Source organism: Anneissia japonica, unplaced genomic scaffold, assembly GCF_011630105.1.
Source record: "Anneissia japonica isolate Jap-2015-1 unplaced genomic scaffold, ASM1163010v1 scaffold284860_len1800451_cov186, whole genome shotgun sequence".
In the NCBI taxonomy this organism is placed as follows: domain Eukaryota; kingdom Metazoa; phylum Echinodermata; class Crinoidea; order Comatulida; family Comatulidae; genus Anneissia; species Anneissia japonica.
The window spans coordinates 158,470-170,508 of record NW_022706010.1 but is presented as its reverse complement, the minus strand read 5'-3'; the positions used below and the strand labels follow the sequence as shown (position 1 = coordinate 170,508).

The 12,039-nt window shown below is 33.8% G+C and overlaps 1 protein-coding gene across 1 annotated transcript; it reads right to left on the bottom strand.

Moving 5' to 3' along the window:
* Positions 1–373: 373 nt before the first annotated feature.
* LOC117106000 (stromal cell-derived factor 2-like) lies at positions 374–11,124 on the bottom strand. The gene is made up of 6 exons (XM_033247309.1): positions 10,968–11,124; positions 6,265–6,383; positions 5,312–5,394; positions 4,787–4,926; positions 4,197–4,278; positions 374–3,953 (listed from the first exon to the last, which is right to left on the bottom strand). Exons 1-6 carry the CDS (start codon positions 11,062–11,064, stop codon positions 3,809–3,811), a joined length of 666 nt encoding a protein of 221 aa, XP_033103200.1. The 5' UTR covers positions 11,065–11,124; the 3' UTR covers positions 374–3,808.
* Between the last annotated feature and the right edge of the window lie 915 nt (positions 11,125–12,039).

The following is a 12,039-nucleotide window of genomic DNA, read 5'->3' as shown; positions in this document are numbered from 1 at the left end:
TTAGTTGGCATGCAGTCAATTTGCGTCAAGGGCCCCGACTGTACTCTTGAACCAGGGCCCCTCACAACCTAGTTACGCCACTGTCCCAATCCGCCACTGATCAAGGAAAACATAATGTAGCCGCAAAGGAAAATCCTAGGGAAGGGGGACAAGGAAGTCCCCGCCCCCACATAATAGAGAAAGAACAGATGGTGGGGGGGGGGGGAGCACAATACTCAAAAACAAGGTAATGTTCTATTTAAATTCCATGTATGAGTGTCTATGGTTACCGGTACTTCACATGGCCCCAGCAAGCTTTTCCTCTGGATCCGCCCCTGGTCGACGATAGTTTCTATTGATTTTAACACCACAATAAGAAGCATCGACAATTGAATCAATGTTAAACGGTCATTTTAATACTGTCATGAACCACGTAAAGGCACCTCGTTTAAGGCATAATTTCATGGAAACCGAATTTGAATCATTCTCTATAATGCGTGTGAATATAATTATATTAAGGTCTAGTGTTTTAACTCCATCACCAACCCCCTTCCCTCCAAACACACCCATTTTGAATAAACCCATTAAATTTTGTTTGAACACCTTAATTTTACTAGCACAGGGCATACACTTTAAATCATGGTAAAATAATCAAATTTCTCTAGTATATTGATTCAACTAATGAATAATTTTAACATAGTAAGCATTCAAATAATCAATCTATTATTCCATACAGGTCTCTGTCCGATTCAAAACCACTTTTGGGACCGGGGTATCTATGGTCTTTAGCAGCTTTAGCCTCTAATTAGAATAGTAATAGTAACATTTATTAATCAATATGGCACCACAGAAAAGTGGTCTTTAATTGAAGAAGTCTATAATTAGTCATTAATAGAAATTTTTTTTTTATACAGTACGTATTTATGTGGTCCCAGTTCACTATTATTGTGATTACAAGTCGTGATCACTGGTAACAATGATATCATTATTCTCATAGAGAGCAAAATTTAAATAATAGTGTTCCAAGTGAAACAACTATCATTACTTTGAGAGTTCAACATATATTTCATATTCATTTCTACTCATTTATAATCTAACCTCTTCATTCAACAAACTATTTACTCATGAAGATATCAAATGAACACTTTCTGTCCATCAGGGTATACTTATATTCATTTATCATCAACGCTGAACCATTTAGATAAATGCCAAAATACATCTGATGAAAATGTAGTGAAATTGAAAACATTCACCAATTTAAAGAATGAATTAATCCAGTCTTCTTCAGGATTAATCAATCAAAAATTTCATAATAGTGCAGCATGTATAAAGCTTGTACGTGCCTGACATAAATAAAAGGTGCTTAATGATAATACAAGCAGCATCAATATCGACCGTTTGGTGCATAGTGTCTGGCTATACAGGGCAAAGCTTATCTTTCACTGTGGCGTTGCGTCTATCTTCAACATCTGCATATATTATTTGTACCAAATATTAGCTTTGCACTCAAGTGAAGATGGTGATTTTGGTAGGATGTATCTCGAGAAGCTGATTTATAAATAGCCATGTGTCCTGTGTAATATTTTGTCGTATGTGAATCAGTGTATTTAAGATGCTAAATTCTAGTGAAGTTTAATTCCTACGGAGAATTTAACATTGTATGAACTTCTTCACTTGTGTCCTTAAGCACAGCACTTTACCTGCGTAGTATCACTCCACCTAGGAGTACAAATGCGTACCTGGTGGGGTTACCTGTAATTGCGACAATATGGCAGCAACACTTAAGCATGTGGACCCAATAACCAGGGAAAGCAAAGGGCTTTGTAAATTAAAGGAAGGCGCTAAATAAATACCAAATAACAAAAAATATACGATACTCACACCATCTTTGATATTGTGCGAAAAGCTAAATATTATAATATATACGATTTATTGTACTACAGTTTCAACATTCCTACGGACAAATGGACAACCACATGCATTATGCAAATTAAAGCTCTGTGCATACCATCATATTTTATGCGGCAACTATGTACCCATATATGGATATTATGACATTATTATGCTAATGCAAATCATCCATATTTGTCGTATACAACATGATAGTGCGGACAAAGCCAAAGGCAAGGTGGTCATTCATTTTTCCATAATTTAATGGAGATTAAAAAAAACGTACACTGGGAAGGGATCTAAAAGTGTGTGCATTATAATGTCTTTAAAATACAGTAAAATTTACCCAAGTCAACTTTGCCTAACTCAGTAATTTTTAAGTCAATCTTATTTTAAATGCCAAATTGTTGTATTTTCCAGTAATTAACAATCTGTAAGTCAAATTTTATCCAAGTCAAACAATTTTTCAATGGCATTTTGGATTTGACTTGGGCAAGTTCAACTGTAATTAATTTAGAAATGTGTACTCTTTCAGGGGGAGGAATGTAACAGAAAAGAATGTCTGTGCTCTTGCGAAAATGATTGAAAACATAACCCTATAGTACTGTTTAAGTACAAAGAAGCAGTTGTATTATGTAATAATCATCTTTCTGTTTAAATTAAATTCAACTGAATGGAAGAATAGATACACATAATTATGGCAGTACAGTAGAACATAATAAAAGCAACATTTTAAATGTTAACTAAAATTACTAAAAAACTATGCGATATTCAAAAGTTCATACTAAATGAGAAAAATGAAAGATGACATATTCTAGTAAATTTGATTGAATTGAACTTCACAGGAGAATATTCATTGCATATAGTACAATCCACAAATAATAGTTTACAAGAGCTTTGGTTACAGTAGCACATAGAAATAATGGAACTTTGCATTATAATTTTAAGTAAAGAGATTTGTTCATGTACTGTATTCAAAATAATTATACAGAAAATAACTTTCCCATGAAGTTTTTCATTAATTTAACATCACATCCTTATTCTGTTTTTTATGTACAGCTCATTGAGAGTTTGCTTATTTGCGCTATATAAGAATGAAATAATATTATAATAATAATTATTATTATTATCTTGAATATTTATATTATTGGTACAATATGACTAATAAAAAAAATAAGGTATGGAATTTATAGTTATTAAAATACTAGAGATTTAAAAATAGCAGAAAAGAATTGAAAAGAAAAAAAAAATATATGAGGCTTATTTGCATAAATATACCCCAACAACATAAACACCAAGAATTTAATAAACAAACAAAAACATTCTGATATCAAAAACTAAAAACAAAGAGAATTAACTTTAAGATTTGGACAAGCTACCTGGAAGGGTTAACATTCATTAGAGGAGCTTATTACAGTTATTGTTTATAATAATAAATACCAACACATTTTTTAATTCCAGAATGAGAGATTTATAAAATCCACCTCCACCAACATTTATTAAACCCTTTGTCCATCCTTAAATCCACTCTTATTATTTAGAGTTTACTAATGTTATCACCCACCCACCCATAACACATAGGTTGCGAGTATCAACAAAATCATAAAACCTTCAATACACCATGTGTAAAAATATGGTTTTTGAGGTAAAATCACTGCTTGGTTGTCTCTTCAGGTAAAACCACATTTTTACATATGGTACCAAAGGTTTTTTGATTTTGTGAGAAATTTCTGCTTAGAATAATAAAACTACCATTATATTTTGCAAGGTTACCCCTACCCTTCTTCTGGTGGTTGGTGCAGAACTGTGGTGTTGGTGGTTACATATTTGAGTGCGAGCACTTAGGATTGGGAATGAAGTTGTGGCTTCGCTGTAGTTTTAGTTAAAATTCATCATGTAATGATGGAAAATCCTCTCGGTGGGCTTGTCCAGCTTCATTTCACAAAGACTCTTCTTCATTAGGTTTTATATAAACTCCCTCCATTGCTTTCCAGTACGTATTTGAGTTGGGTGATCCTTGCGCACAGACTTCTCTTTGGCCGTGAATAGGTCTACCATACACCTCACCAGTTACAGTCAAATATCTAGTGGATATATTCAATAAATATCAGTAAGTAAAACTATGCTTCAGTTCATTGGACAGGGATGTAGTTATGGTAGGTGGGGTGGGGCCACCCAGCCTTAAGTTTACAACCCTGTCTAAAGCTAATTCCATAGCCCTTCACCAACCTTTATCAACCACTTTGCCCATCCTTAAATCTACTCTTATTATTTAGTATTTCACAATAAGCTAATTAGTATGATGATTAAAACAAATCAAAACTTACTTTTCCGTTAATACATGTTTTAATCGAACCTGCTCATTTCTTTTCCAATTTTTTCCCGAACATGTAAGAACCCAGTAATCCCCTGCAAAATAGAAATTTATGTCAAAATAATTTTCATCTTTAGACAACAGAGAGCAAGACTTGACGCTCTTGACATATAACCAAGAAAGATTCTGTGAATAGTCTGGTCAACAACATACCTCCAATAAACCCATCAAATCTAGGACCAACCAAGCACAACTTGCATCTATTTTGAGAAAGACATCAACTACAATGGTTTGGCCACTTGATCCACATGGAAAGTAACCAGATTCCCATTGGAAAAATGCAGACCAGGAACACATAAAAGTACAGGAACAATGTCATCAAACAAGACCTACGCAGACATGGGTAAAAAGTGGATTGTGGAGGAAAAGCAGGGGTTGCAGCCCAGGACTGATAAGATGTGGAAATTTCTCTTAACTCAGTAAGTTTACGAATGCATGATGCTGTCCAGTAAGTAGTATTTAAAATTTATTATTATAATATGAATGACTTTACATAAATGACTCTGCTTATCATATGTGATGAATGAATTGAATACCACCTACCATCATCACCATCTCCATCCTCTCCAAAAGCACTAACTTCTTGGTTTTGTGACAGCGGAGATTTAAATAAATGGCTATGTAGATTGCGACGAGTGTCCGCATGAAAAAGACGGATTGTCTGACCGCATTTGATTGGAGTTCTGTGAACAGATAATAAAAATGTTATTAAATAAATTAATATTAATAATAACATGGCCCTTGCTTGCTTACTGCTGCATTGTTACCTCAAAAAACACTGAACAATCCTATTTATATGCTTCATTGAGAGATATTCTGTAAAAACATAAAAATAGCATTCTCTATCCCATAATTTCCAAAATACGGTAGAACTCCTGTTAAGGAAACCCTATAAAGGAGAAACCTTTGAGACAAAAAAGTGTCCCCTTAATAGGGGTGTCCCCTGAAGAGGGGTTGGTTATAGTGCTAAGATACACTTTCATTTGTTTTGTGGTCAAAAAAGTGTCAATTTAATAAGGGTGTCCCATAGGAGGAGTTGTACTGTAGTATATTTCAACTGATACTTACCCCCTAGTACATGGTCTGTCTTTTTTCCCTTTTACTTGCCAATAACTGTTTTTATCATCACTTGCTTCTACCGCTGTCACAGACTGCAATATAAAAAAACGTAAATATTTAATGCAAGACAAATTCTCTGGTTTATATGTATACATAAACAACATAAAAACAATGGGTTTGAATCATTTTATTATTATTAATATCACAGAGCTGATACAAAATACTACTAGCTGGCCTACAGTATTATTGAAAATGACACCTGGTGTTACAGGTGTTAACCATATGGATGTGATGACATCATCAGTCCATACAGTATATGGGCAAATTACAGGTATATTAGGAGAACCTTACTAATGCGATAATTTTGGGGCCAAACAAAGTGACCTTACAGTATCATTAGGGAGTTCTAAAGCAGTGGTAGCTTCAGAAATTTATCGATAGTGGAATGGGGGTTCGAAACCAAGGGCCTGACTAGAGCTACGGTCAGGACCTGTGGGTCAGGGTCCTGTAGTCAGTGAATAAAAATCCCTGGTAGGGGTTCATGGGAGTTTTTATGGCTCAGTATTGTGCTGTTAGACCACAATGGGAATTGGCAATTAAAATAAGATAATTTGAATAAGCAAATTAATATTTTTGGTAGGACGACAGAGTCATAGGCAATTGCTTCCCATGACCCCCTGCTTGTGCCATCACAGTCCCAATGGAGAGGTTCTGCTGTATTTATCGAGATAAATAAGGTGGTCAAGGCATTAGGTCAGGAAACCTCAAGAAACATTTAATGAAGCATACTGCAAGTTGAAATATAGTGTATTATAGCTACTGATATCTTAATATTCTTTTCAACTAGATTATCAAATTTTTTACAGTAGAAAAAATACCTATAGATTTTTAAAGATTAAAAATATGGAATAGGAAAACAATAGTAGAGGTTAAAAATAAAAAATTGTTTTGTGGCCTCTCACCTGTTGACCGCTACCAGAACCATACTTAATATCATGTGAATGGAGACGCACATTATGTCGTGTATTCATGAACTTAATTACAGATCCGCAGGTTACATATTCATAACTAATACTTGTGTCTGAAAAATATACATAAAAAAATTTATAAAAATAACTTTAAAATTGCAATTTGACCAAATATTAGTATAGTAATACAAATATTTGTTGGCATTTAATCAAAGCAGGTCACATCATAAACCCCCCTCCCCCCACCTAAATCTGCCCCCAAAAATTGAATGATATGAGTTGGATTTGAACCCAGGACTTTATATTTGAGAGCCTCCGATCATTTTAATGAATTCATCTGTACAAACTTTAACGTTGTTGCCAAATAATTATTAAATTCACTTAAATTGAAACTGTTTTAATTTAGTTTGATAAATCCATGGATCACATCTGGAGTAAATGACAGTAAATGGGACACACTAACAATGAAGAGAAGCTATACATAGTAAGTAATTTGCATACAGTATATTATAATATTCAAACTTAATTCAAAAGGTGAATTACTGATATTTTTTTTTACATTAGCGTTAGCAATTCAGCGTTGTGTAGGCAATTTCTACAGTACAGTACCATGATTTACCTAAAATTTGGTTATATTTGATCAACTCAAACCATATAGAATGTTGTAAATTCATTTTTGTTATTACTTACAGCAACAAGACAAAATAATGATTTAGTTTACACACAACTAGAAATCTATAATAAAGAATAATCATTGAAGGCGCACTAATATTTTACACAGATATGTACAGTGCAGTACACATCACCATCAGTCAGTTTAAAAAAAAACCAGTAATTTCCTTGTTCAATGTGTACAACTCTGATTGGTCTAGATCAGGTCAACTATGATATTATCAGTACTGTATGCTACTATCCACACTTAAATTACACTTAGATATTATTCAAATCAGTAAGTACTGTACCTGAGTAAAAACACTGCAGGCATTTTTGCTTTCAAATATTTCTCAGAACTATGCATACACATCATATAACAAGATGTAGATCTACAAAAAGGACTAAAGTTTTGTACAATATGGCAGTTGCAAAAATTGACTAAAAACACTACAGAACAAAACAATAGAAACAAAAACAAGGAAATAGCTAAATTTGGCTTTAGTGCTTACAATTTTTGTTTTCTTTCTTTTTGAGGTTTTTTAACAATTTAAATGAAAAACTGGAGTAGACTTGAAATACCTACTGAAAGTGGTAAAAAAGTCAGTGAATGAAAAATTTAGCAGACACTGAGATGAATAACATACAGCTATAGCTAGACTAATACAATATAATTTTTGTTTATTATTACAGTAATATTAATTTCGTTTTTCCTTAATTCACACGAAAGACAATTTAGGCTGGGTTACACACCATTGGACAATGATTTTTCTGGATTTCTGGACCTAACCTGTACTTGAAAAGAAATCAATTTGGACAATTTTAATGTACCTACTATTACTAGAACCCACTCTTGGGACATCTTCAGCCACGAAGCAAGAAAAACATATATACTGTAAACTATATGGCCAGCCCTTGTTTAGAGGACACTAAAGGGTCCCATATTAGGATTTTCACTTAGTAATCAGCAGGGCAAGCTTGTGTGACAATATTGTACTTGTTTATTAACAAGTTTAGCTTGATTGGAATACATATTATCCTTCAAAAGATGCTCCTCTTTGATATTACATTAGGTTATTAATATCTCTTTAAGATATTTGTAAAAATATTATAGTATTTTATTTAGGTTGTCTCGGGCAATAGGACGACTGTAAAAATGGGACCCTGTAATTAGACCAACACATACCTAGTTACTAGTTAGAAAAATAATCATGTGCATAATAATAAAAATAATCAATAACTATAAAAAGTATTTAGCTTGCGTTTATATTAAGCTATAAATAATCAATAAAAAATGAGTGGTGGACTGTGGACAGCTGCAGTACTTAAAACTAACATACTGCCAACAAGCCTTCATTCACACACAGAGTACTTACTGTATAGGCTTGTTTGGATGGGATGTTTTTTGGTCAAACAATCTGATCAGTTTGATGAAAAAACCCCTAATACAACAGCCTGCGTATAATTATTGGTCAAATAATTGTGTGTAATAACTGAACCAAAGAGACGTTGCTCAATAAGGTTAACCACGCTGCACAACTCTGTAAAATCTCCCTGAGCAAATGCTTGACGTGAATCGCTGTTGACTCCCTTCACATCATATCCACAAATAGACTTGCTGTACCATGCATGTGCCAAATCTTATCTTAAAAATTGCTGCCTACAGTATTTGAGTACAAGACGTGCAAACAGTGGTCAAATTTGACCAAAGCTTTGACTTATTTATTTGTCTTGGTCAAAATTACTGTGGTTCCTCGGGTACAAACCCACCCCCTACTTAACACCCAATTTTATGTACCAGCCATTCCCCGGCTTTATGATTGAAAATGGGATTCCCGGGTATACTGTAAGCCCAACCCCCACCCCAAAATTGACCCAATTTTGTGTTCATGGGGAAGGGGTATATGCCAGAGGAACTACGGTAGTAATGGGAACATGACCTTAGATTAATGAGGTAAAAATCTCTATACTTTATGAATATACCAGGCTACGTACACAGAAATTAGGTGAACACGGCCCACTCAAGTCAGCCCAAAGTAATCTCGGCCCTACATGAACGTGAACTTGTCCCTCAAACAACTCTCTGCCCCACGTCAACTAACCCCAAATGTCAAATCAGCACCAATTTGTTTGCACTTGTTAAAGATATTCCAGGTGTATTTACGAATTAAATCACCTCTTTGACGAAACTATAAGCCATGCAGCTCTATATGATTTGGGTTTTCATTTTCCAAAATAATGCTGTTTTTTTACAATACAAGGAAATTGGCAATGGTAGTAAAGGAAACATATTAATATTTTTTTTCATTATTTTTACATATGACATGCCCATCTAACTCTAGAGCCTAAGGGGGCTAGTTTTAACAAGTAGGTGAAATAAGGTATAACTCCTCCTTGGTAAAATAGTATATTCTTCTTAGGCTAATCAGATTAATTTAATTAAAATATATCAAGGACAAAAAATAGAATATAATAAGTGGTGCTACTACTGCTACAGTAGACTACTACTACAATAGGAATGACGTCTGGTTCAGCCAAGCACCAGTTCGCCCGCGAGATATTCAATGCCCGAATAAAGGTTATTGTATGGAATGCTGAGTAGTGTAATCAAGGCGCGAGTTGGATATCACAGTACAGTGCAATGTGGGTTGCGGGTTATGGGTAACAGGAAATCATCTGTAATAAAATCGAATTGTTGAAATAATATAAATAAAAATGTGTTGTATGCTAATTAATTTGTATCTTGGAAAAAACTATATAATATAATTTATTAATCTTGCATTATAATATGTATGAGGTATTATAATAAACATGCAGTACCTGTATCTATTACAAGACGATTATAAAAAAATGATTGATTGGTTACCATATTTAATTCTATTTACCTCATTTACAAACACAATGATATAAGTGGCCTACAATATCAATACTGGTAATTAATAATAACTAAAATAAGGTGATTTCATTCAAATTATCATTAGGTGTAAACAAATGAAAAACATCCTAATATTGGAAATAATTTGTTTAATCTAGGCATAACAGAAATAAATTGCTTTAAATAGGCATCAAGTTGCCTAGTAACAATGAATTCAGTGAGAAACGTTCCCACAAGTAGTGTCCAATGAAACTCTTGGGAGAATAAAGACAAGTTCAGTCACAAAGTCTTTGTATGCTGCCAATTCGAGAATGTTATCGGAGACAGAGTCTTTTTGCGCGGCAAATTCAGGAAATGTTATCAGAGACAAGGAAATAATGCTGAAAATAAACTGTACAAACATGTGCGATAGTTCAGTGAATGGAGTTGTTTGCCTTATGTGGCCTATAAAATAAGACGCGTTGTTTTCTTGTGTATTAATCATTTTACATAAGTTTAATTGACACACTGATTGTGATCTTCTGTTGAAACTTTTAATCAGGTGGTGAATTTGCTTTGGGGGATTCATCAATCGGCTGACACTGTGCATACTCGTTCCGCATGAATGGGAATGTTTTGGCTCTGTCCAGTGCAAGAGAGTTAACGGAACTACGGAAACGAGTATTTCTATTGTTATTTTCTCATTGAAAGGCATTTACAGTTAAAGTCCTTGATTTTAGAGCAATGTATTTCATGGTTTATTTTTTTAATGTTTCTAAACTAATACAGACTCATTGAGAAAACAGTGCATGTGCCAACTGTCAGTTACGAACAATACAAATTACAATGTCTAGGTGTCCATACATTGCCATTTTGTTCTATCTATCAGTATCAGTGATCTGCAGTAGTAATGTAAAACTATTTCAATATTTTATAGCCTACAGCAAAGGAGGTATTACCTCCTTGCACAGTGTGGGCCATTATAGATTATTACTGTACAGCTGTACAAGCCTAGCCTTAAAAACGTTCCATAGCGACTGGTGTAAACCGGTTACAGCCGAGCCTCGAAAAGAAAAGTCAATACTGACTGAGTACGCTATCGTGCTTTAGCCTAGCTTATAGGCTAGGTAGATTAGGTAAGTACATTGATTTTGCACACAATTTTTGAAAGTAAAAAATAAAAGCAAGTTACCTGTATTTACAAATGGTAAAATAAATATATAAAGTATTGAAAATGTTGAAAACATTGTTGAAAGCAACCACCTAACACCACACCTCTGGAAACCCATTATGCTTGGCAACTCACCGTACCGCTGCAGCTGTATGGACGAACATGCGACGAACACGTCAAATGACCTTTGATACGATGCCCGTCAACCAATAAGCTTAGAGAGTTACGGTACACTCTGTAACATACCGGTACTACTGTATTACGTAATAATAAAACACGGAAACACCATAGCACTTTCACACTGACATAATTGAGAAACCATAGTAGGCAATTATGTTATAAATTTTGAAGAAAAAAATTTAAACAAAGACATTGTATTGACATGTTATTTTGTATTGACATAACAAAGACATGTTATTTTTCTTATTCTGGCTGCTCATTGCAGATTTTTCTTTTATTCTATTGACCATATTAGAGTATAGTAGGCCTATATGAAAGCGCAACAAAATGAATAGCATGAATCACATACAAATATTCCATTGAATATATCACCGTAAATGGAAGAAAGAGAATATGTTAGGTAGAAAAATAAAATGTTGTTAGTAGAAAGATAATAAACCGCGACCGAAACAAAGCGCGACCGAAATGATCGGCTACCGCCTAAAGAGGGCCTACATAGTAGGTCGAGTCCATGAAAAGTTCACCAGAAATTCAAACAAATATATGGAGCGCCGAAGGAGTTGCGAAATCGCAAAATTTAATATGCCTAGGCCCTATTATTATAATTAGTTCGTCAATCGGTTTATCATAGGCCTAAGTATTTTTTTATTTCCGTTTTGCTATCTTTCTACTAACAACATTTTATCTTTCTACCTAACATATTCTCTTTCTTCCGTTTACGGTGATATATTCATAATGGAATTTGTATGTGCTTCATGCTATTCATTTTGTTGAGCTTTCATATATATACTATACTCTAATAATTATGGTCAATAAAATGTATCTTTGATTTTAATTGAATTGAATGTTGTTACAATCTTAAATCTATTTCATAATTTAGTTAAAACAATAATCATTACAATATTTAATCCGA